At 42.7% G+C, this 23191-nt stretch overlaps 1 protein-coding gene across 1 annotated transcript in view; it reads right to left on the bottom strand.

The window, feature by feature from the left end:
* LOC128526246 (zinc finger protein 850-like) overlaps positions 1 to 21222 on the bottom strand; it is a 39938-nt gene extending 18716 nt beyond the window's left edge. The window contains exons 1-4 of the mRNA XM_053497902.1: positions 21062 to 21222; positions 15060 to 15186; positions 13764 to 14910; positions 1418 to 4856 (exon numbers count right to left, since the gene is read on the bottom strand). Of these exons, the coding sequence (XP_053353877.1) occupies positions 3751 to 4856; positions 13764 to 14814 (2157 nt within the window). The 5' untranslated portion in view covers positions 14815 to 14910; positions 15060 to 15186; positions 21062 to 21222 and the 3' untranslated portion in view covers positions 1418 to 3750. Of the gene's footprint in view, positions 4857 to 13763; positions 14911 to 15059; positions 15187 to 21061 lie in introns of the transcript that reaches the window.
* Positions 21223 to 23191: the final 1969 nt, after the last annotated feature.

The raw sequence follows: 23191 nt of genomic DNA, 5'->3' as shown, positions 1-23191 counted from the left end.
CTATGAATGCAGTGAACAGTTTCACAGTTCCTTTGCCTGTGTATGTGTGGCGGAACACGACCTAAACGCTCACAGCGCCTCCTGCTGGAGCAATTTGCACTCCCACGAGTATTTGTAAGCCCAAACTTGTGCATTTATTGATTCTGTGCTTTATTAGTATGACACTAAAGTTAGTTTTTCTTTTTGTGGCTATATTGAATTGTAAAACTTTAGAAACAAGTCACAAAATGACAACAGAAGAAAAAAATACACACGTTTAATTGTGCATTCATAAAGAAATATTTGGAGGAAGTCACAAAAAGAAAGATCATGTAATAATAAAAATAATAAAACATTAATGGTGTAAAAAAAAAAGAAAAAAGAAGAAGAAGTCACTTACTGACCCTCACCTTGTGGGAGGTGTGGCATTGGGACAGCTTGACACATGCTAACTAGGTAATTTGAAAGTCAGCAAATTAAGTAACTTTTGATTTCATAATTCATACAAAAAGTAAAATGATTATAATACATGCATGCCAGTCAAGTCGTGATAGGCATACACATATCTCATCCCATAACCTCATACTCCAGTACATCTATCCTGAATGGCAACTACGCTAATTCTCTCCATCTGTTCTGTACTTTTCTACCCATCCCGAGGCATCTGGAGTTTGTACCAGCTTCAGTAGACAAAGGCCAACCCTGCAAGGATCCTGAGGCATCCAGAGAAGGACCAGCTCCAGCTGGATTCTGCTTTATGATGGTTTGAGCTACACATCCTGCTCCTGTGCTCCAGACCCCATCTGCCCTCTGCACCTACTGACTCCCTGTGCTGAACTTCATGTTAATTTAAAGAATTTCTGTTACATTGAACTTTCAGCTGCATAACACACATGATGTTATATCATCTCTATCTGATTTAACCCTGTTGAGTCTGGTTCCTCTCAATGTTTCTTCCTATTGCCATCTCAGGGAGTTTTTCCTTGCCACCCTTGGCTTGCTCATCAGAGACATTTCATTCATCATTCATTCATTCATCTCATTATTATCTAGACACATTTTTCTCATACATACATGAAAAAAAAAATCATTTTTGTGAAGCTGCTTTGAGACAATGACCATTGTTAAAAGCACCATATAAATAAAATTGAATTGAATCAAGTGTAAATGCAACAAAATCAGGCGAATGCAGATTTACAGTCTCATGAGATTTGTTTTATTTTATTACTTTTTACTGGCATGAAGAAGAAACTGAAATTTAACAAATATAGATGATGAATATTACAAATTTCATGATTTCTCATACCATCTACTTAATCATACAGTCTTGGAATTGAACAACAGGTGTAATCTTGCTGGCATCTTATTTTCTTATTTTATGTAAATTGGGCATTTGCAATAAAAAAAATCTGGTAGTGAGTGAATTTGAAAGACTTGTATATTGCTTCTTTCAATAGTCTGTAAAATTCTATTGGAATGAAACCACTGCCGTCCATTTGAGACTCTTGATTCATTATTAACAATGTGATTTTGCTAAAACTTAAACTTTGCTCCATTACACTGAACCAATGTAATCTTCCTTAAAATCAAATGTGGCCATTAGAGATAAGAGAAACAATTTCCGTGATTCTTTTGTGTGGCAATTCATTGACTTCCAATTCAAGTTTTTACAATTAATTGTTAACTTACATGTGTTTACATTTGAGGTGGTGAAACACTGCAGTTCCTGGATGCTCCTACAGAAACTATTCCATTGGCAGGCAGAACAGTGTCCTGTTGTTTGGAATGGTAACAAAAACGTAAATCGCATCTAAAGATACTTTGAAAATCACAATGCAAACTTATATTAAAGTAACATGATTTCCCTTGAAGCCAAACTTTTTAAAATGTCAAACTTAAAAAGCAACTTTACACTGACTTACATTTACAAAGTAAAATATATTTTTTCACAGAATACACTAAAATTTTTGGTGATCACATTTACAGTACATTACATTGATCTCTTGGAATTTCTTCTGTATCTTCTAATTATAACTAGAAATGTACCTTTTCATTTACTTTAATTTTAATTTTCCAAGGCAGCTTTATGCAAAAATTGTCATTACAACATGATGTATTTGTGGTATACAGACCACTTATTAACTAACCAGCTAGCTCAAAGGTTCCTCTCTACATCCCAGGCAAGGGCTTGACTATTACTTTGGTTTGTCAAAGATTGCTTTCAAAGGTGTCTATATTTTTCTAATAAATATATAAATCATGCACTCTAAATGCACAATATTTTTTATACAGATGTCCCACTAAATATGTAGGAGTAAAGACATAAATGGAAAATACAAGATGCACAGAACGTTAAAACCAGAGTTTCTAAATCTACTACAACGTCACATTAATATGTAGTTTTCCTCAAGTACAACTTACAAAATTACACCGCTGTAAGGTTCTTTTTTGAATCACAATATTGTAGTGTAATCCTACAGCTCTCTGCATTTCAGACATCATTGCATACATTAACATGCTTTAATAAATTAGCATTTCTCTATTTTTTGTTTTTCAAATATCCAATATGATTATAACTTTCTATGTTAACACACATACAAGTCTGGAACGAAGAACATTTTTAAATAAGATATGACTCAGCTAGGTAACAAATGCTAATGTAATGAATATAACTTTAAACTGAAAATTCAGTTTAAAAAAAAGTTTGACGACAACATACACACAGCCTGGCCAAACAAAAAAAAGTCACACTTTCAGAAGGGTTAAATTATTGGTCTTGCATCAAGCAAAGAAAACAACTAAGGTTTGTAGTTTTAAGGATCTGTAACTGGGTGAGAACCCTTCAGCACATTATCAAAACGTGGTAGGATAGTGCTGAACAGTCAACTCTGTAGAAGAAATGTAGTATGAAAAGAAATTATGAACAGATCACTTAAACATTTGGAGAAATTGCATAGTAAAACAAAAAATCGTCAGTAAATAAAACCGAGCTACATTTAATAGTGAAAGTAAGAATTTCCATACACACGCAGCGTGATGAGAACTCATGGGATTGGGACTAAACAGCTGTGTGTCCATAAGAAAACTACTGGTTAGCAAGACTCATGTGGACTGATGGCCACTGTACAAGCCTCTGGAGATAGTGTTATGATCTGGGGTTGGTTCAGTTGCTCAGGTCTGGGCTCAGCAATAAAATCAAGGCAGCTGACCACCTGAATGTACTAAATTACCAGGTTATCACATCTATGGAGGTTTAATTCCCTGATGGGACGGACATATTCCAGGACTCGGACTATGAAAAACTGTTTCTGGGAGCATGAGGAATCATTAAATGTGATTAAATGAAATCTCTTTTTTTTGGACAGGTAGTGTAGGTTCACCTAGCAGAAAAGAAAAAAAAATACTGCTTTGACGTAACTAAGTAAAAAGTATACCATTACTGTTAACAGTAATTAAAAATGCTCAAATGTTCCAAAGATAGGCTGGAGGCTAGAAAAAGTTCCGATGTCATCCCTCTCACTGACGTGTACGTTACCTGTCTAAGATGAGAAATTTACATAAACTAAAAACAAACAAAAAAACATCCAGAGATATATTTTGCATGAATGTACTAAAAACTACTTTTTTATGGTCGTCCAATTATTGCCCAAAATCATTTTTATGAGACTTTGAAGTGATTTGGAATAATTCCAGCTAATTTCCACACTTTCTGAGGAGAACTGAGGCATGGCCTGTGTGTATAGGTTTGTGTTGCTGAAACACTTGCTACCCTCAGCTCGGTTTCTCACGGAGGTGAACACGCTGGTGTCGTTGGAGATTACCACTTTGGTTAAAACTCTTCCCACACTCTAAGCACCGATACGGCTTCTCTCCTGTGTGAATGCGCTGGTGTGATGTCAGATGACTACTGCTAATGAAACTCTTCCCACACTGAGAGCACTGATACGGCCTCTCTCCCGTGTGAATGCGTTGGTGCTTTTGAAAATTACTAAGATTTTTAAAACTCCTCCCACACACGGAGCAGAAATAAGGTTTCTGTCCGGTGTGAATGCATTGGTGGATTTGAAGCGTGTCCTTTCGAATGAAAGTTTTCCCACATTCCACACACCGATACGGTCTCTCTCCCGTGTGAATGCGCTGGTGTTTTATCAGATTCCTGAAGTCAGTAAAACGTTTCCCACACTGTGAGCAGTGATGCGGTCTCTCTCCTGTATGAACACGCTGGTGGTTTGTGAGACTACTCCTCCCAGTAAAACTCTTTCCACACTCGGGGCAGTAATAGGGTTTCTCTCCGGTGTGAATGCGCTGGTGTTCTTGTAGTGTGTACTTTTGTTTAAATGTTTTCCCACATTCCTCACATTTATACGGCCTTTCTCCAGTGTGAATGCGCTGGTGTGATGTCAGATTGCTACTGCTAGTAAAACTCTTTCCACACTGTAAGCACAGATACGGTCTCTCTCCTGTGTGAATACGCAGGTGGCTTTCGAGAGTACTCTTCTCGGTAAAAGTCTTCCCACACTCGGGGCAGTAATAGGGTTTCTCTCCAGTGTGAACATGTTGGTGTACTTGAAGTGAGCACTTTTGATTAAAGGTTTTCCCACATTCTTTACAACAATACGGTTTCTCTCCTGTGTGAAGGCGCTGGTGTATTTTTAAATTACGTTTATCAGCAAAACATTTCCCACACTGTACGCACTGGTACGGCTTCTCTCCTGTGTGAACGCGCTGATGCTTTTGAAGAGCGCGCTTTTGTTTAAAACTTCTGCCACACTGTGAGCACTGATACGGCTTCTCTCCTGTGTGAATAAGCTGGTGTTTTTTGAGACTCTCCTTTCGGGTAAAGCTCTTCCCACACTCTGTGCATATTTGCAATTTTTCTTCTTTACGAACCCACTGGTGATGAAGGAGATGATCACTTTGTGAAAAACTCTTTTCATACTCTGGGTACTGATACGAATTTGGTCTTGTGTCAATGAGGTTTCTAGTTTCACTGAAACTCTCGCCACAAAAGGGAAAGTGGTGAGTCTGTTGTTGCATTTGTTCATAAGAGTTACTCATGTAGGAAGAACCTGGTGACATCTGGTTAGTAATAGAGATCTCTATAGGTTCAATTTTCTCACATTTAATCTCATCTGAATTCATCATTGTTGAATCTCTTGAAGTTTGTGCAAAGGATAATATAGGATATGCAGGAAGAAGGCAGCAGGAGAAGAACTTAAACCTGGATCAGAAAGAAGCATAAATATTCAATGATTTGAATTTCCAACAAACCAACCAGACAGTTTAATTTTATAATCTGAAAGTCAGCGCTACACAACAGCTGTAGGAGAAGGGTGCATCCAGACTGAAAAAGCCAAAAATGAAAAACCGTTCCTGCTCTACAAGTTAAAGAGCCATAACATAACATAAATGACAAACCATTTAATAAGAAACGCAACCTCACCAAAGTAAAGTCCACAATACTAATCCTTTCTCGTGAAACGTTCTTTCTTAAAGGGTCTGCCATCTTCCACATATCAAAGTTACAGACCTATTTAGAGAACACGGGGTAATAGAAGTGTTGGAGTATGCAGAAGTCACGCTTCATTTCTACAGGCAATTTGGAAACAGTTATTATCATGATCTGCATATCTTTGGACTGTGGGAGAAAACCAAAGTACCCAGGGGAACACAGATCAAAGGCATGAATTAAACCCTCAAACCTGGAGGTGCAAGGCCACAGTGCTAACCTGTGACACTGCCACATGAAAAATGTATAAAATTTAAAAAATGTGGGTACAAAGAGTGAACGCGCCATTCTGTATATAAAATTCTTGCAAAGAGAAATGGCAGGTGTCTACTCACATTATGTGTTAAATTACCTTGTAAGAATAAAAGTAAAATAGGTAGTAGGAAAATGTATATGTTTAAATTTTATAAATTGTAAATTTAATAGGCTTCGAGAAAAGAGGGAGGACTCTGCAAGGGAGGACTCTGCAATTAATGGAACATCTGGCATACAACGGCCTGGACTGTGGAAACCTACATTATGGCCGACACTAATCTGGCTTTTTCATCTTACGCCTAGATGTCCTTACCAAAGCGCAAGTCCAGATAAATGTAGGGGAGCGGGTCTATGGAGTGGTGATCCAAAAGAAGAAGATTTATTTCCCATTCCAAAGTCAATTTCCAAATATGTAGTCTTGGTACCCTACTGAGGGTTCTAGATAAACTGTAAACCTATACACATGGCTGTGGTTCCTCTCCCAGCTCCAATTTCTTTAACCCTGATGGCAGAAGCATCTGAGGCACAAGAGGCTATGATGGCAATCGATCATCAGGAAATGCTGAACCACTTTTGGGTTTGGCCCTCAGTCTGTTCTCCTATAGACACACCATATACATACAACCAATAAAATTCCTGTTCGAACTAAAGCTTATCGTGTTTCTTCAGTGAAAAAGTAAATTATTGAAGACCACCAGATGCTGGAGGGTGTTAGTTCTCTAGAGCTACAGACTGGTACTGTCAAGTGGAAATGGATCTTGAAAGTAAACCAAAGACTGCATTCATCAACCCATTCAGGTTATGTTCATTTATGTGTATGTCATTTGGTCATTACAGCATTTATTACAGCATCTAATGGAGTCTGTGCTGGGGAATTCCGAGGCAGGATATGTTTTGTTTATATCACCAAATTAATTACCTATTTGCCAAGCCTGGAACAACACCAGAAATCTCTCCCGAGAAGATCGGCTCTAAGCCCCTTTTTGTTTGCTCTGGTGATGGACAGGATGACAGATGAGGTAAGACAGGAGTCTCCATGGACTATGATGTTTTCAGATGACATTGTGCTTTGTAGAGAAAGCAGGGAACAGGTGAAAGAAAATTTGGAGAGGTTGAGAAAGCAGAAGCAGAAAGCAGATGCTCTGGAAAGCAGAAGAATGAAGGTTAGCCACAGCAAGACAGAATATTTGTGTGTATCCAAGAGGGACCCAACTGGGACAGTGAGGCTACAGGGAGCAGAAGTAAGGAGGGTGAGGGACTTTAAGTTCTTAGAGTCAACGGTCCAGAGCAACAAAGAGTGTGAGGGCCAGGGGTAGCTCAGTGGTTAAGGCATTGGATTACGGTTCAGAAGATCCCAGGTTTAAACCCCACAACCACCAGGTTGCCACTGCTGGGCCCTTGAGCAAGATGTGTAATGAAATAAAAAGTAAGTCGCTCTGGATAAGAGCGTCTTCCAACTGCCTAAATGTAAATGTGGAAAGGAGGTGACGAGGCGGGTACAGACAGGAGAAAAGTGTCAGGTGTGTCGTGCGATAAAAGAGTATCAGCGAGAAGGAAAGGTGTACAGGACAGTGGTGAGACCAGCAATGCTTAGAGACAGTGGCACTGAAGAAAAGACAGAGCTAGAGGTAGCAGAGCTGAAGGTGTTGAGGGTTTCTTTGGGAGTGACAGGGATTCATCAGAGGGACAACCCATGTTGGATGTTTTGGAGATAAAGTCAGAGAGGCCAGATTGAGGTGGTTTGGATATGTTCAGAGGAGTGATTTTGAGCATATTGGTAGAAGGATGCTGAGGTTGGAACTAGGTTTAGAGGACGACCAAGGAGGAGATTTATAGATGTAATGAGAGAGGACATGAAGTTAGTTGGTGCGAAAGAAGAGGATGCAAAGGATGGAGTTAGATGGAAGCAGATAATTCGCTGTGGCGACCCCTGAAAGGGAACAGCCAAAAGACAAAGAAGAAAATGTATCGCAGCAGTATGCTTAACATAAACTTGGTCATCTGTGTCATGTCTGAAGTTATAGTTTTGGAGCAGCGCAGGTTGTAGGAGGTGTTACTCACATCTCATTTTTTCCCACGGTTTTTTAGACTTTAACAGGAGACAGGGCTCGCAAGGCACAGGCAGGCACTCTTCAGTTTTTTGCTAGCCCAAAATAAATTGAAAGTAGCCCAAATAAAAAAAAGATTAGTTTTAATGTATAATATTGTGAAGGAAAAAAAACAATGAATCAAAAATTAGTTCAAACACACAAATTACAGCAACTTGATGATTTTAATTTTTTATAAACTCAAATATTTGGTTCTAACTGAAAAGAAATTTTTATTAACTTGTAAGAAGTTTGCATGTCCTCCCCATGATCGGTGGGTTTCACTTGTGTAGTCCGGTTTCCTCTTACAGTCCAAGGACAAAGATTACACCAAGTGGTGTTCCCAAATTGCCGTAGTGTATGAATGCGCATGTGAATGTTGACCGGCAGTTCCCCCACGGTTGTAAAAATGGGAATAAATACAATAGTAATAACAATGGCCCCAACAGTCCCTAGTTGGACTACAGAGGTTCCTAGATGGATCTATGTAAAATATCTAATATTGTAAATTAGCATAATACTAGAATGTAAACTTCATTAATGCATTAGAACTGTAATAATCCTGATCTTCAGTCAGAATCTCTGAATATGAATGGAATATTAATCAGAATGTTTTTATTTACATTAAACTCATTAGATCTGACTATATAGACTAATGTAATAGTCTGACATCCTAAAACACACACAGTATATAATTTCTATGCAATATTGTTATTTAGGACAGCACTGCATATCTAGTGCCCTACAGAGTGTGAGGTACACAGCACTATGTTCTAGTGCCCTACAGAGTGTGTGAGTTAATCTAGTGCCCTACAGAGTGTATGAGTTAAACATCACTATGTTCTAGTGCCCTACAGAGTGTGTGAGTTAAACATCACTATGTTCTAGTGCCCTACAGAGTGTGTGAGGTAAACAGCACTATGTTCTAGTGCCCTACAGAGTGTGTGTGAGGTAAACAGTACTATGTTCTAGTGCCCTACAGAGTGTGTGTGAGGTAAACAGTACTATGTTCTAGTGCCCTACAGAGTGTGTGTGAGGTAAACAGTACTATGTTCTAGTGCCCTACAGAGTGTGTGTGAGGTAAACAAGCACTATGTTCTAGTGCCCTACAGAGTGTGTGAGGTAAACAGCACTATGTTCTAGTGCCCTACAGAGTGTGTTTGGGGTAAACAGCACTATGTTCTACTGCCCTACAGAGTGTGTGTGAGGTAAACAGCACTATGTTCTACTGCCCTACAGAGTGTGTGTGAGGTAAACAGCACTATGTTCTAGTGCCCTACAGAGTGTGTGTGAGGTAAACAGCACTATGTTCTAGTGCCCTACAGAGTGTGTGATGTAAACAGCACTATGTTCTAGTGCACTACAGTGTGTGTGATGTAAACAGCACTATGTTCTAGTGCACTACAGTGTGTGTGAGGTAAACAGCACTATGTTCTAGTGCCCTACAGAGTGAGTGAGGTAAACAGCACTATGTTCTAGTGCCCTACAGAGTGTGTGTGAGGTAAACAGCACTATGTTCTAGTGTCCTACAGAGTGTGTGAGGTAAACAGCACTATGTTCTAGTGCCCTACAGAGTGTGTGTGAGGTAAACAGCACTATGCTCTAGTGCCCTACAGTGTGTGTGAGGTAAACAGCACTATGTTCTAGTGCCCTACAGAGTGTGTGATGTAAACAGCACTATGTTCTAGTGCACTACAGTGTGTGTGAGGTAAACAGCACTATGTTCTAGTGCCCTACAGAGTGAGTAAGGTAAACAGCACTATGTTCTAGTGCCCTACAGAGTGTGTGTGAGGTAAACAGCACTATGTTCTAGTGTCCTACAGAGTGTGTGAGGTAAACAGCACTATGTTCTAGTGCCCTACAGAGTGTGTGTGAGGTAAACAGCACTATGCTCTAGTGCCCTACAGTGTGTGTGAGGTAAACAGCACTATGTTCTAGTGCCCTACAGAGTGTGTGATGTAAACAGCACTATGTTCTAGTGCCCTACAGAGTGTGTGATGTAAACAGCACTATGTTCTAGTGCCCTACAGAGTGTGTGATGTAAACAGCACTATGTTCTAGTGCCCTACAGAGTGTGTGTGAGGTAAACAGCATTATGTTCTAGTGCCCTACAGAGTGTGTGTGAGGTAAACAGCACTATGTTCTAGTGCCCTACAGAGTGTGTGTGAGGTAAACAGCACTATGTTCTAGTGCCCTACAGAGTGTGTGAGGTAAACAGCACTATGTTCTAGTGCCCTACAGAGTGTGTGAGGTAAACAGCACTATGTTCTAGTGCCCTACAGAGTGTGTGTGAGGTGAACAGCACTATGTTCTAGTGCCCTACAGAGTGTGTGTGAGGTAAACAGCACTATGTTCTAGTGCCCTACAGAGTGTGTGAGGTAAACAGCACTATGTTCTAGTGCCCTACAGAGTGTGTGAGGTAAATAGCACTATGTTTTAGTGCCCTACAGAGTGAGTGAGGTAAACAGCACTATGTTCTAGTGCCCTACAGAGTGTGTGTGAGGTAAACAGCACTATGATCTAGTGTCCTACAGAGTGTGTGAGGTAAACAGCACTATGTTCTAGTGCCCTACAGAGTGTGTGAGGTAAACAGCACTATGTTCTAGTGCCCTACAGAGTGTGTGAGGTAAACATCACTATGTTCTAGTGCCCTACAGAGTGTGTGAGGTAAACAGCACTATGTTCTAGTGCCCTACAGAGTGTGTGTGAGGTAAACAGCACTGTGTTCTAGTGCCCTACAGAGTGTGTGAGGTAAACAGCACTATGTTCCAGTGCCCTACAGAGTGTGTGAGGTAAACAGCACTATGTTCCAGTGCCCTATAGAGTGTGTGTGAGGTAAACAGCACTATGTTCTAGTGCCCTACAGAGTGTGTGTGAGGTAAACAGCACTATGTTCTAGTGCCTTACAGAGTGTGTGAGGTAAACAGCACTATGTTCTAGTGCCCTACAGAGTGTGTGAGGTAAATAGCACTATGTTTTAGTGCCCTACAGAGTGAGTGAGGTAAACAGCACTATGTTCTAGTGCCCTACAGAGTGTGTGTGAGGTAAACAGCACTATGATCTAGTGTCCTACAGAGTGTGTGAGGTAAACAGCACTATGTTCTAGTGCCCTACAGAGTGTGTGAGGTAAACAGCACTATGTTCTAGTGCCCTACAGAGTGTGTGAGGTAAACATCACTATGTTCTAGTGCCCTACAGAGTGTGTGAGGTAAACAGCACTATGTTCTAGTGCCCTACAGAGTGTGTGTGAGGTAAACAGCACTGTGTTCTAGTGCCCTACAGAGTGTGTGAGGTAAACAGCACTATGTTCCAGTGCCCTACAGAGTGTGTGAGGTAAACAGCACTATGTTCCAGTGCCCTATAGAGTGTGTGTGAGGTAAACAGCACTATGTTCTAGTGCCCTACAGAGTGTGTGAGGTAAACAGCACTATGTTCTAGTGCCCTACAGAGTGTGTGAGGTAAACAGCACTATGTTCTAGTGCCCTACAGAGTGTGTGTGAGGTAAACAGCACTATGTTCTAGTGCCCTACAGTGTGTGTGAGGTAAACAGCACTATGTTCCAGCCTGTGTAGCGCACTAGCATAGGAAGTAGAAGCCCATTTAGGACTGAGCCACTGTTAGCCGAGTGTAACTTACCTTGAGCTTTACAGCAGAACGCAGTTAACCACCTCAAATACACCCACAACGGATCAGATGGAACTGTGGGGGTAAAACCCTGTCAGAAATATTGGAATGTAAAGATGATTAGTAGAGTCGGAGAGCTCAGCTCATCAATCAGCAACACTGCAGCACGGCTTCTTCTGCTTCTGGGAATGTGTGGAGGAACGAGACCGAAACGCTCACAGCGACACCTACTGGAGGATCAGGGCACTCACACATCAGTTAACAGGGAAATACAATGAAATAAAACCACACACAAGGACTGAACCAAACTCTTCCTTCCTCTAATCAGCATAACAACACCAGGCTCTTTATATACCAGACTAAAGCAGGTCAAAGCACAGATCTGCACACATGCAGGATAAAATAATCACATTGGATATAAATGAATTTATAAATAAATATTTCAAAGGAGCATTTCTATGGAAACATTAATATTTTGAGAATCCTCCAGATTTATAAAAAAAATCTCATACTGTGATAGTGTCGAAATAACACACAAGAGCACTAAACACACCTTCAGTGACGACATTCGCTCTGTTATCTCTGAAATGTTCAGGGTGATTCTACAGAGGAGATGGAGTTTAGTGGAGAGAATCAGCTGGAGTGCACTCACACGTCTGACACACCTGGAACTTGTATAATAGCAATAACTTACTTTTAAACTTTAGGGATCAACAAAAGGTAAGCTTAATGCATTTTATTAAAGAAAATAAATTTAATACTTCATACTGTTCTCTGGTAACACTAATGACAATTTAATGACAAATCATAACTAATAACAAAATGGCTTCCATGAGACAACATGGTCTTCAGTTAGGTCAAAATCAATTATTAGATGTAGTCAGTTTTTATGTCCAATTTATATTTAATGAGGAACACCATGAATATACATATAATTACTAATGTCATTGATGGACTTAAAAGCTTTAAATAAAATTGTAAAATGAATGTTTCTAACCAAGAGAGATATCTGATGAAGCTCTTATTTGTCCTGCACTCTTTATCTAGTGACTCAGGAACGATCAATTGTGTTTCACAATAAAACTCTTCACACACACTCACATTCCCTACAAACTTAAATAATTCTTCTGATTGTCTCAAGCTGCTTTTTGACAATGACAATTGTTAAAAGCGCTATACAAATAAAATTCAATTTGAATTTCCTTGAATTATCCCTTTGTTTAAACAAAAATGCTACGATTAAAAATTGAACATTAAAGTAAGAAAATGTATATTGAAAGTACAGACTGTATTTTCGAAACATATACAAGTCATGTGTCTGTTATGTTCATTTAAATGATTGTCATCACTTTCTACCTTTTTTGTAGTGACCAGAATATCTATCTCCAGTTATATCAAGTCATTTATAAACAATTATATCTAGTATTTTACACCTACATTCACATACAACTTTACCAGAAAACTGATGAATGAGGGGCGTGTCTGTATTATCCTTGTAATGTCTCCCTGACCGACCCATCTGTACCTGCCCTCGCTGTGCCTGTGACTAATAAACCTCTGAATCACAGAGCCGGATAATCACTGAATAATTCATCTTTCCTTAATGTTTTGTCAAAAGTTTAAACTTACAGATCATAGAAACTGTGTGATTTGTAGTTATTTAAAAATGTGTATGAATTGCAACTGTTTTAATTAAAATTGAAATAAATCTGTGTTTAAAACAGGACTACATTGCAGGGCGCGCACACACACACACACATACTACGAGCAATGTAAGAATGCCAGTTAGCCTAAACTGCATGTCTTTGAACTGTGAGAGAAAACCGGAGTACCCGGAGGAAACCCACAAACAAATTTTGTATTAAAAATGGATCCATATTGGGTAACCACCAAAAATGTATTATTATTATTATTATTATGTGACTTGTTTTAGTAGTAAATGCAAATTTTTGTGCTTTATTAGTATTTTCATGTTATGTTTTTCTGATGTTGTCAGATCATTATAGGATTGCATTTGATTTCGTTGTACTACACTGACAATAAAGTGAACCTTAAACCTTGAAAAAACACAGGGTGTACAGACTTTTGCTCAGCACCCTACATTAATAATACATTAAAAAAAAAATCACACAGTACAGTATATAACAAGGAAACAAATTGAAAAGAGTGAAAGTGCTTTAAAGATTTTTAAGGCAAAACAATCCCTTATGGTTAAAGGCTTCTGAACCCTAGCGAGTCCCAGTGTGTCCCAGTTTATATTTACACGTTGTTGTTCTCGGCCGTGTGAGCGCGTCTGTGCTGCCCAAAACTCTGGTGCGGCTCCTCTCCGACGTGGACGCGGTGGTGCTTTCGGAGGTTACTCTGGTTACTGAAGGTCTTCCCACAGTCCGAGCAGCGGTAAGGCTTCTCTCCAGTGTGAGTGCGCTGGTGTAACTGGAGCGAGTCCTCACGATTAAAGCTCTTCTCACACTCCGAGCAGCGGTACGGCTTGTCGCCACTGTGAACAGACTGGTGTTGTTGGAGATTACTCCTCTGTGTGAAACTCATCCCGCAGTCCGAGCAGCGGTACGGCCGGTCTCCCGTGTGGACGCGCAGGTGCCGCTGGAGATTACTCTGGCTGGTAAAGCTCTTCCCGCACTCTGTGCAGCGATAGGGCTTGTGCCCGGTGTGAACACGTTGGTGTATCTGAAGAGCGGTCCCTTGCCTGAAACTCTTCCCACAGTCTAAGCAGTAGTAGGGTTTGTCTCCCGTGTGGATGCGCAGGTGGATCTGGAGACCGGTGCCTTGTCGAAAACGCTTCCCACACTTTAAGCAGTTATAGGGTTTGTCTCCGGTGTGGATGCGCAGGTGCTGCTGAAGGTTACTCTGGCTGGTGAAACTCTTTGCGCACAGCGAACACCGATACGGTTTCTCTCCCGTGTGAACTCGCTGGTGTTTAACGAGGCTCCCGCTCTCAATAAAACTCTTCTCACACTGCACACACTGGTACGGCCTCTCTCCCGTGTGGATGCGCCGGTGCCGCTGGAGGTTACTCTGGCTGCTGAAGTTCTTCCCGCACAGCGAGCAGTGATACGGCTTCTCTCCGGCGTGAACGCCCTGATGCTTCCTGAGATTGCTCTTCTGACTAAATCTCTTGCCACACTGCAAGCACTGATACGGCTTCTCTCCCGTGTGAACGCGCTGATGTTCTTTGAGCGTACTTATCTGACTGAAACTCTTCCAACACTCGGAGCATCGGTGAACATTTTTTTTCACTGGTGTGCGAGAGGTGTCGCCGAGGAAAGCACCGGGTGACATTTGAGGACTGTTGGAGCTCTCTGTGGGTGCCAGATCCTCACATTTCATCTCCTCAGACTTCATATTAGCATGAAATCTTTTACTTGTTACTGCAGAGAGGAATGCACGATGTGTAGGAATGAAGAGAACAGATGGTGACAGAATGTCACTTGATGAAATCTGGATGGGAAATAAGAAAAAATGTTTACGTGTTTAATAGTAATAATAATAATAATATGAAATAGCTTTATGTTGATAACTAGATGTCAACTTGTGTTACTTCCGGGTCACACTAAAGTGAGGATGAAGGTGACTATTAGTAATCGTACCTCTTAATGATGAAAGGAATCATCTGGAGACTGAAGCACATATTCAGCTTTATTATAGCATCTTAACATGTGGCCCCTACATGTGGCTGTTCTGCTCCATATGACCACATACACGTTAAAGCTGGAACTGTAATCAGAACACCATTTCTATATTTATATATCAATGCACTACATTTCAAAATCTTCTTACACCTCATGTTAATTGCAAATTTTTTTTTAAAAAAGTTAAACGTAGAAATCTAATGACTATCGAGACGTTGCATAATGCAATAACGTTTATCATCCAGGAGGTGTCGGTGTAGAGCCAGGTGTCAAACGCTTTCCATAATTAGCGTTATTAGCGCAGAGTGTGTGAGGTAAACAGCACTATGTCCTAGTGCCCTACAGAGTGTGTGAGGTAAACAGCACTATGTCCTAGTGCCCTACAGAGTGTGTGAGGTAAACAGCACTATGTCCTAGTGCCCTACAGAGTGTGTGAGGTAAACAGCACTATGTACTAGTGCCCTACAGAGTGTGTGAGGTAAACAGCACTATGTCCTAGTGCCCTACAGAGTGTGTGAGGTAAACAGCACTATGTCCTAGTGCCCTACAGAGTGTGTGAGGTAAACAGCACTATGTCCTAGTGCCCTACAGAGTGTGAGGTAAACAGCACTATGTTATAGTGCCCTACAGAGTGTGTGAGGTAAACAGCACTATGTCCTAATGCCCTACAGAATGTGTGAGGTAAACAGCACTATGTTCTAGTGCCCTACAGAGTGTGTGTGAGGTAAACAGCACTATGTTCTAGTGCCCTACAGAGCGTGTGTGAGTTAAACAGCACTATGTTCTAGTGCCCTACAGTGTGTGTGTGAGGTAAACAGCACTATGTTCTAGTGCCCTACAGAGTGTGTGAGGTAAACAGCACTATGTTCTAGTGCCCTACAGAGAGTGTGAGGTAAACAGCACTATGTTCTAGTGCCCTACAGAGTGTGTGTGAGGTAAACAGCACTGTTTTAGTGCTCTACAGAGTGTGTGTGAGGTAAACAGCACTATGTTCTAGTGCCCTACAGAGTGTGTGTGAGGTAAACAGCACTATGTTCTAGTGCCCTACAGAGTGTGTGAGGTAAACAGCACTATGTACTAGTGCCCTACAGAGTGTGTGAGGTAAACAGCACTATGTCCTAGTGCCCTACAGAGTGTGTGAGGTAAACAGCACTATGTCCTAGTGCCCTACAGAGTGTGTGAGGTAAACAGCACTATGTCCTAGTGCCCTACAGAGTGTGAGGTAAACAGCACTATGTTATAGTGCCCTACAGAGTGTGTGAGGTAAACAGCACTATGTCCTAATGCCCTACAGAATGTGTGAGGTAAACAGCACTATGTTCTAGTGCCCTACAGAGTGTGTGTGAGGTAAACAGCACTATGTTCTAGTGCCCTACAGAGCGTGTGTGAGTTAAACAGCACTATGTTCTAGTGCCCTACAGTGTGTGTGTGAGGTAAACAGCACTATGTTCTAGTGCCCTACAGAGTGTGTGAGGTAAACAGCACTATGTTCTAGTGCCCTACAGAGTGTGTGAGGTAAACAGCACTATGTTCTAGTGCCCTACAGAGTGTGTGTGAGGTAAACAGCACTATGTTCTAGTGCCCTACAGAGTGTGTGTGAGGTAAACAGCACTATGTTCTAGTGCCCTACAGAGTGTGTGTGAGGTAAACAGCACTATGTTCTAGTGCCCTACAGAGTGTGTGTGTGAGGTAAACAGCACTATGTTCTAGTGCCCTACAGAGTGTGTGTGTGAGGTAAACAGCACTATGTTCTAGTGCCCTACAGAGTGTGTGTGTGAGGTAAACAGCACTATGTTCTAGTGCCCTACAGAGTGTGTGTGTGAGGTAAACAGCACTATGTTCTAGTGCCCTACAGAGTGTGTGTGTGAGGTAAACAGCACTATGTTCTAGTGCCCTACAGAGTGTGTGTGTGAGGTAAACAGCACTATGTTCTAGTGCCCTACAGAGTGTGTGTGTGAGGTAAACAGCACTATGTTCTAGTGCCCTACAGAGTGTGTGTGTGAGGTAAACAGCACTATGTTCTAGTGCCCTACAGAGTGTGTGTGTGAGGTAAACAGCACTATGTTCTAGTGCCCTACAGAGTGTGTGTGAGGTAAACAGCACTATGTTCTAGTGCCCTACAGAGTGTGTGTGAGGTAAACAGCACTATGTTCTAGTGCCCTACAGAGTGTGTGTGAGGTAAACAGCACTATGTTCTAGTGCCCTACAGAGTGTGTGAGGTAAACAGCACTATGTTCTAGTGCCCTACAGAGTGTGAGGTAAACAGCACTATGTTCTTGGGCCCTACAAAGTGTGTGGGGTAAACAGCACTAGGTTCTAGTGCCCTACAGAGTGTGAGATAAACAGCACTAGGTTCTAGTGCCCTACAGAGTCTGTGAGGTAAACAGCACTATGTTCAGTGCCCTACAGAGTCTGTGAGGTAAACAGCACTATGTTCTATTGGCCTACAGAGTCTGTGAGGTAAACAGCACTATGTTCTAGTGTCCTACAGAGTGTGTTTGGGGTAAACAGCACTATGTTCTAGTGTCCTACAGAGTGTGTGAGGTAAACAGCACTATGTTCTAGTGCCCTACAGAGTGTGTGAGGTAAACAGCACTATGTTCTAGTGCCCTACAGAGTGTGTGAGGTAAACAGCACTATGTTCTAGTGCCCTACAGAGTGTGTGTGAGGTAAACAGCACTATGTTCTAGTGCCCTACAGAGTGTGTGAGGTAAACAGCACTATGTTCTAGTGCCCTACAGAGTGTGTGAGGTAAACAGCACTATGTTCCAGTGCCCTATAGAGTGTGTGTGAGGTAAACAGCACTATGTTCTAGTGCCCTACAGAGTGTGTGAGGTAAACAGCACTATGTTCTAGTGCCCTATAGAGTGTGTGAGGTAAACAGCACTATGTTCTAGTGCCCTATAGAGTGTGTGAGGTAAACAGCACTATGTTCTAGTGCCCTACAGAGTGTGTGTGAGGTAAACAGCACTATGTTCTAGTGCCCTACAGAGTGTGTGTGAGGTAAACAGCACTATGTTCTAGTGCCCTACAGAGTGTGTGAGGTAAACAGCACTATGTTCTAGTGCCCTACAGTGTGTGTGAGGTAAACAGCACTATGTTCTAGTGCCCTACAGAGTGTGTGAGGTAAACAGCACTATGTTCTAGTGCCCTACAGAGTGTGTGAGGTAAACAGCACTATGTTCTAGTGCCCTACAGAGTGTGTGAGGTAAACAGCACTATGTTCTAGTGCCCTACAGAGTGTGTGAGGTAAACAGCACTATGTTCTAGTGCCCTACAGAGTGTGTGAGGTAAACAGCACTATGTTCTAGTGCCCTACAGAGTGTGTGAGGTAAACAGCACTATGTTCCAGTGCCCTACAGAGTGTGTGTGAGGTAAACAGCACTATGTTCTAGTGCCCTACAGAGTGTGTGTGAGGTAAACAGCACTATGTTCTAGTGCCCTACAGAGTGTGTGTGAGGTAAACAGCACTATGTTCTAGTGCCCTACAGAGTGTGTGTGAGGTAAACAGCACTATGTTCTAGTGCCCTACAGAGTGTGTGTGAGGTAAACAGCACTATGTTCTAGTGCCCTACAGTGTGTGTGTGAGGTAAACAGCACTATGTTCTAGTGCCCTACAGAGTGTGTGTGAGGTAAACAGCACTATGTTCTAGTGCCCTACAGAGTGTGTGAGGTAAACAGCACTATGTTCTAGTGCCCTACAGAGTGTGAGGTAAATAGCACTAGGTTCTAGTGCCCTACAGAGTGTGGGGTAAACAGCACTAGGTTCTAGTGCCCTACAGAGTCTGTGAGGTAAACAGCACTATGTTCAGTGCCCTACAGAGTCTGTGAGGTAAACAGCACTATGTTCTATTGGCCTACAGAGTCTGTGAGGTAAACAGCACTATGTTCTAGTGTCCTACAGAGTGTGTTTGGGGTAAACAGCACTATGTTCTAGTGTCCTACAGAGTGTGTTTGGGGTAAACAGCACTATGTTCTAGTGCCCTACAGAGTGTGTGAGGTAAACAGCACTATGTTCTAGTGCCCTACAGAGTGTGTGAGGTAAACAGCACTATGTTCTAGTGCCCTACAGAGTGTGTGTGAGGTAAACAGCACTATGTTCTAGTGCCCTATAGAGTGTGTGTGAGGTAAACAGCACTATGTTCTAGTGCCCTACAGAGTGTGTGAGGTAAACAGCACTATGTTCTAGTGCCCTATAGAGTGTGTGAGGTAAACAGCACTATGTTCTAGTGCCCTACAGAGTGTGTGTGAGGTAAACAGCACTATGTTCTAGTGCCCTACAGAGTGTGTGTGAGGTAAACAGCACTATGTTCTAGTGCCCTACAGAGTGTGTGTGAGGTAAACAGCACTATGTTCTAGTGCCCTACAGTGTGTGTGAGGTAAACAGCACTATGTTCTAGTGCCCTACAGAGTGTGTGAGGTAAACAGCACTATGTTCTAGTGCCCTACAGAGTGTGTGAGGTAAACAGCACTATGTTCTAGTGCCCTACAGAGTGTGTGAGGTAAACAGCACTATGTTCTAGTGCCCTACAGAGTGTGTGAGGTAAACAGCACTATGTTCTAGTGCCCTACAGAGTGTGTGAGGTAAACAGCACTATGTTCCAGTGCCCTACAGAGTGTGTGTGAGGTAAACAGCACTATGTTCTAGTGCCCTACAGAGTGTGTGTGTGAGGTAAACAGCACTATGTTCTAGTGCCCTACAGAGTGTGTGTGAGGTAAACAGCACTATGTTCTAGTGCCCTACAGAGTGTGTGTGAGGTAAACAGCACTATGTTCTAGTGCCCTACAGAGTGTGTGTGAGGTAAACAGCACTATGTTCTAGTGCCCTACAGAGTGTGTGTGAGGTAAACAGCACTATGTTCTAGTGCCCTACAGAGTGTGTGTGAGGTAAACAGCACTATGTTCTAGTGCCCTACAGAGTGTGTGTGAGGTAAACAGCACTATGTTCTAGTGCCCTACAGAGTGTGTGTGAGGTAAACAGCACTATGTTCTAGTGCCCTACAGAGTGTGTGTGAGGTAAACAGCACTATGTTCTAGTGCCCTACAGAGTGTGTGTGAGGTAAACAGCACTATGTTCTAGTGCCCTACAGAGTGTGTGTGAGGTAAACAGCACTATGTTCTAGTGCCCTACAGAGTGTGTGTGAGGTAAACAGCACTATGTTCTAGTGCCCTACAGAGTGTGTGTGAGGTAAACAGCACTATGTTCTAGTGCCCTACAGAGTGTGTGTGAGGTAAACAGCACTATGTTCTAGTGCCCTACAGAGTGTGTGTGAGGTAAACAGCACTATGTTCTAGTGCCCTACAGAGTGTGTGTGAGGTAAACAGCACTATGTTCTAGTGCCCTACAGAGTGTGTGAGGTAAACAGCACTATGTTCTAGTGCCCTACAGAGTGTGTGAGGTAAACAGCACTATGTTCTAGTGCCCTACAGAGTGTGTGAGGTAAACAGCACTATGTTCCAGTGCCCTATAGAGTGTGTGTGAGGTAAACAGCACTATGTTCTAGTGCCCTACAGAGTGTGTGAGGTAAACAGCACTATGTTCTAGTGCCCTACAGAGTGTGTGTGAGGTAAACAGCACTATGTTCTAGTGCCCTACAGAGTGTGTGTGAGGTAAACAGCACTATGTTCTAGTGCCCTACAGAGTGTGTGTGAGGTAAACAGCACTATGTTCTAGTGCCCTACAGAGTGTGTGTGAGGTAAACAGCACTATGTTCTAGTGCCCTACAGAGTGTGTGTGAGGTAAACAGCACTATGTTCTAGTGCCCTACAGAGTGTGTGTGAGGTAAACAGCACTATGTTCTAGTGCCCTACAGAGTGTGTGTGAGGTAAACAGCACTATGTTCTAGTGCCCTACAGAGTGTGTGAGGTAAACAGCACTATGTTCCAGCCTGTGTAGCGCACTAGCATAGGAAGTAGAAGCCCATTTAGGACTGAGCCACTGTTAGCCGAGTGTAACTTACCTTGAGCTTTACAGCAGAACGCAGTTAACCACCTCAAATACACCCACAACGGATCAGATGGAACTGTGGGGGTAAAACCCTGTCAGAAATATTGGAATGTAAAGATGATTAGTAGAGTCGGAGAGCTCAGCTCATCAATCAGCAACACTGCAGCACGGCTTCTTCTGATTCTGGGAATGTGTGGAGGAACGAGACCGAAACGCTCCCTTTGCTAAGTCCAGTAGGTGGCAGTAGTGCATTAAATAATCGGTTTATAACTGCCATAAAAAGGTTAGAAAAAAGACGAAGAAGAAGTGGAAGAGAAGAAACCCCTCTCTAATCATCTGCTAACGACTCTACTAATCATCTTTACATTCCAATATTTCTGACAGGGTTTTACCCCCACAGTTCCATCTGATCCGTTGTGGGTGTATTTGAGGTGGTTAACTGCGTTCTGCTGTAAAGCTCAAGGTAAGTTACACTCGGCTAACAGTGGCTCAGTCCTAAATGGGCTTCTACTTCCTATGCTAGTGCGCTACACAGGCTGGAACACTCGCACACTCTGTAGGGCACTAGATGTACACTCGGGACTGATTAGGGACGCAGCCTGAATATACAGCTGGCTATAGCTTTCTCTCACTCTCTCTCTCTCTCTGTGTGTGTGTGTGTGTGTGTGTGTGAGGAGCTGTAGTGATGGTTGATGTAACTATGAGGAGTTTAGTTTATTTAAGTGAGCTGCTGGCTGATGATTAAATATTCAGGGAAACGTAAAGTGGAGTTTATTACAGAAGCGCATTGCATTCACACAATAAAAAATATCACGGGGCTTATGTCATAATTATGACTTAATATCTCCTAATTCTGACTTATTATCGCATGTAATTATTGGGGTTAGGTCATTGCTTCTGAGAGACAGGGACAATGGAGCAAATATTGCCAAGTTGAATTCGCTTTTATTTTTTTCTTGTATTGAGACACTGGTAGATATTAATGTCATTGGGTTATTTGGATGATATCATTAGTATAACAACACTGCACTGGTATCTAAAGTGCTTAGGACTCTTCTCAAAGTGGCGCTTTTTCTTCAGGAGCAGCTAAACCTGTAACGATGCGGGTCTTACGACGGGCAGAACCACGCATAAATACTCTGCAATATTCTGAACGGGCAGGTCCACAGAAAAGACAGACAGACAAAGTGTGCTGTTTAGAGACAGAGGCAAAGCCCCAGCCTCTGACTTTCTGAGATGCTGGGGAGTGAGAGAGTGGGAGTGAGAGAGGGGGAGTGAGAGAGGGGGAGTGAGAGAGACGGGGAGTGAGTGAGGGAGGGGGAGAGAGAGAGGGGGAGTGAGGGAGGGGGAGTGAGAGAGAGGGGGAGTGAGGGAGGGGGAGAGAGAGAGGGGGAGTGAGGGAGGGTGAGAGAGAGAGGGGGAGTGAGGGAGGGAGGGGGAGAGAGAGAGGGGGAGTGAGGGAGGGGGAGTGAGAGAGGGGGAGAGAGAGAGAGGGGGAGTGAGAGAGGGGGAGAGAGAGAGGGGGAGAGAGAGAGAGGGGGAGTGAGAGAGGGGGAGAGAGAGAGGGGGAGAGAGAGAGGGGGAGTGAGGGAGGGTGAGAGAGAGAGGGGGAGTGAGGGAGGGTGAGAGAGGGAGGGGGAGTGAGAGAGGGGGAGTGTGAGAGACGGTGAGAGAGAGGGTGAGAGAGAGAGGGGGAGTGAGGGAGGGGGAGTGAGAGAGAGGGAGTGAGGGAGAGAGGGGGGGTGAGAGAGAGAGGGGGGGTGAGAGAGAGAGGGGGAGTGAGGGAGGGTGAGCGAGAGAAGGAGGGAGCGGCACGCATCAGTCCAGCGCGCGCACTCAGGTTAAGTACAGTGTGAAAGTACAAAAAAGACACAACCCCCCCCCCCCCCCCCCCCCTATAAATCCTCAGTAAGGGCGAACGCCCCGAGAGGATCTAAAGTTTATTTTTAGTTTCCCGAGCCCCGTCCGTTCTCTGTTAGACGGCGGAGCTCTGTTCATTTTGTGTTTTCAGTTTTAAAAAGTTCCTAATTAATAATCCCCCACTATCTCCAAACCGAAAGGTCTTCCCGTGTGTATCATAAGCACTCTTACAACAACCCCTATTTCACTGATCCCCTCCAAAGCCCTGTGTTAGGGCTCTTAT

This window comes from Clarias gariepinus, chromosome 6, assembly GCF_024256425.1.
Source record: "Clarias gariepinus isolate MV-2021 ecotype Netherlands chromosome 6, CGAR_prim_01v2, whole genome shotgun sequence".
Classification (NCBI taxonomy): domain Eukaryota; kingdom Metazoa; phylum Chordata; class Actinopteri; order Siluriformes; family Clariidae; genus Clarias; species Clarias gariepinus.
Note: the sequence above shows the minus strand (reverse complement) of the source record. Positions and strands in the feature narration are given on the sequence as shown.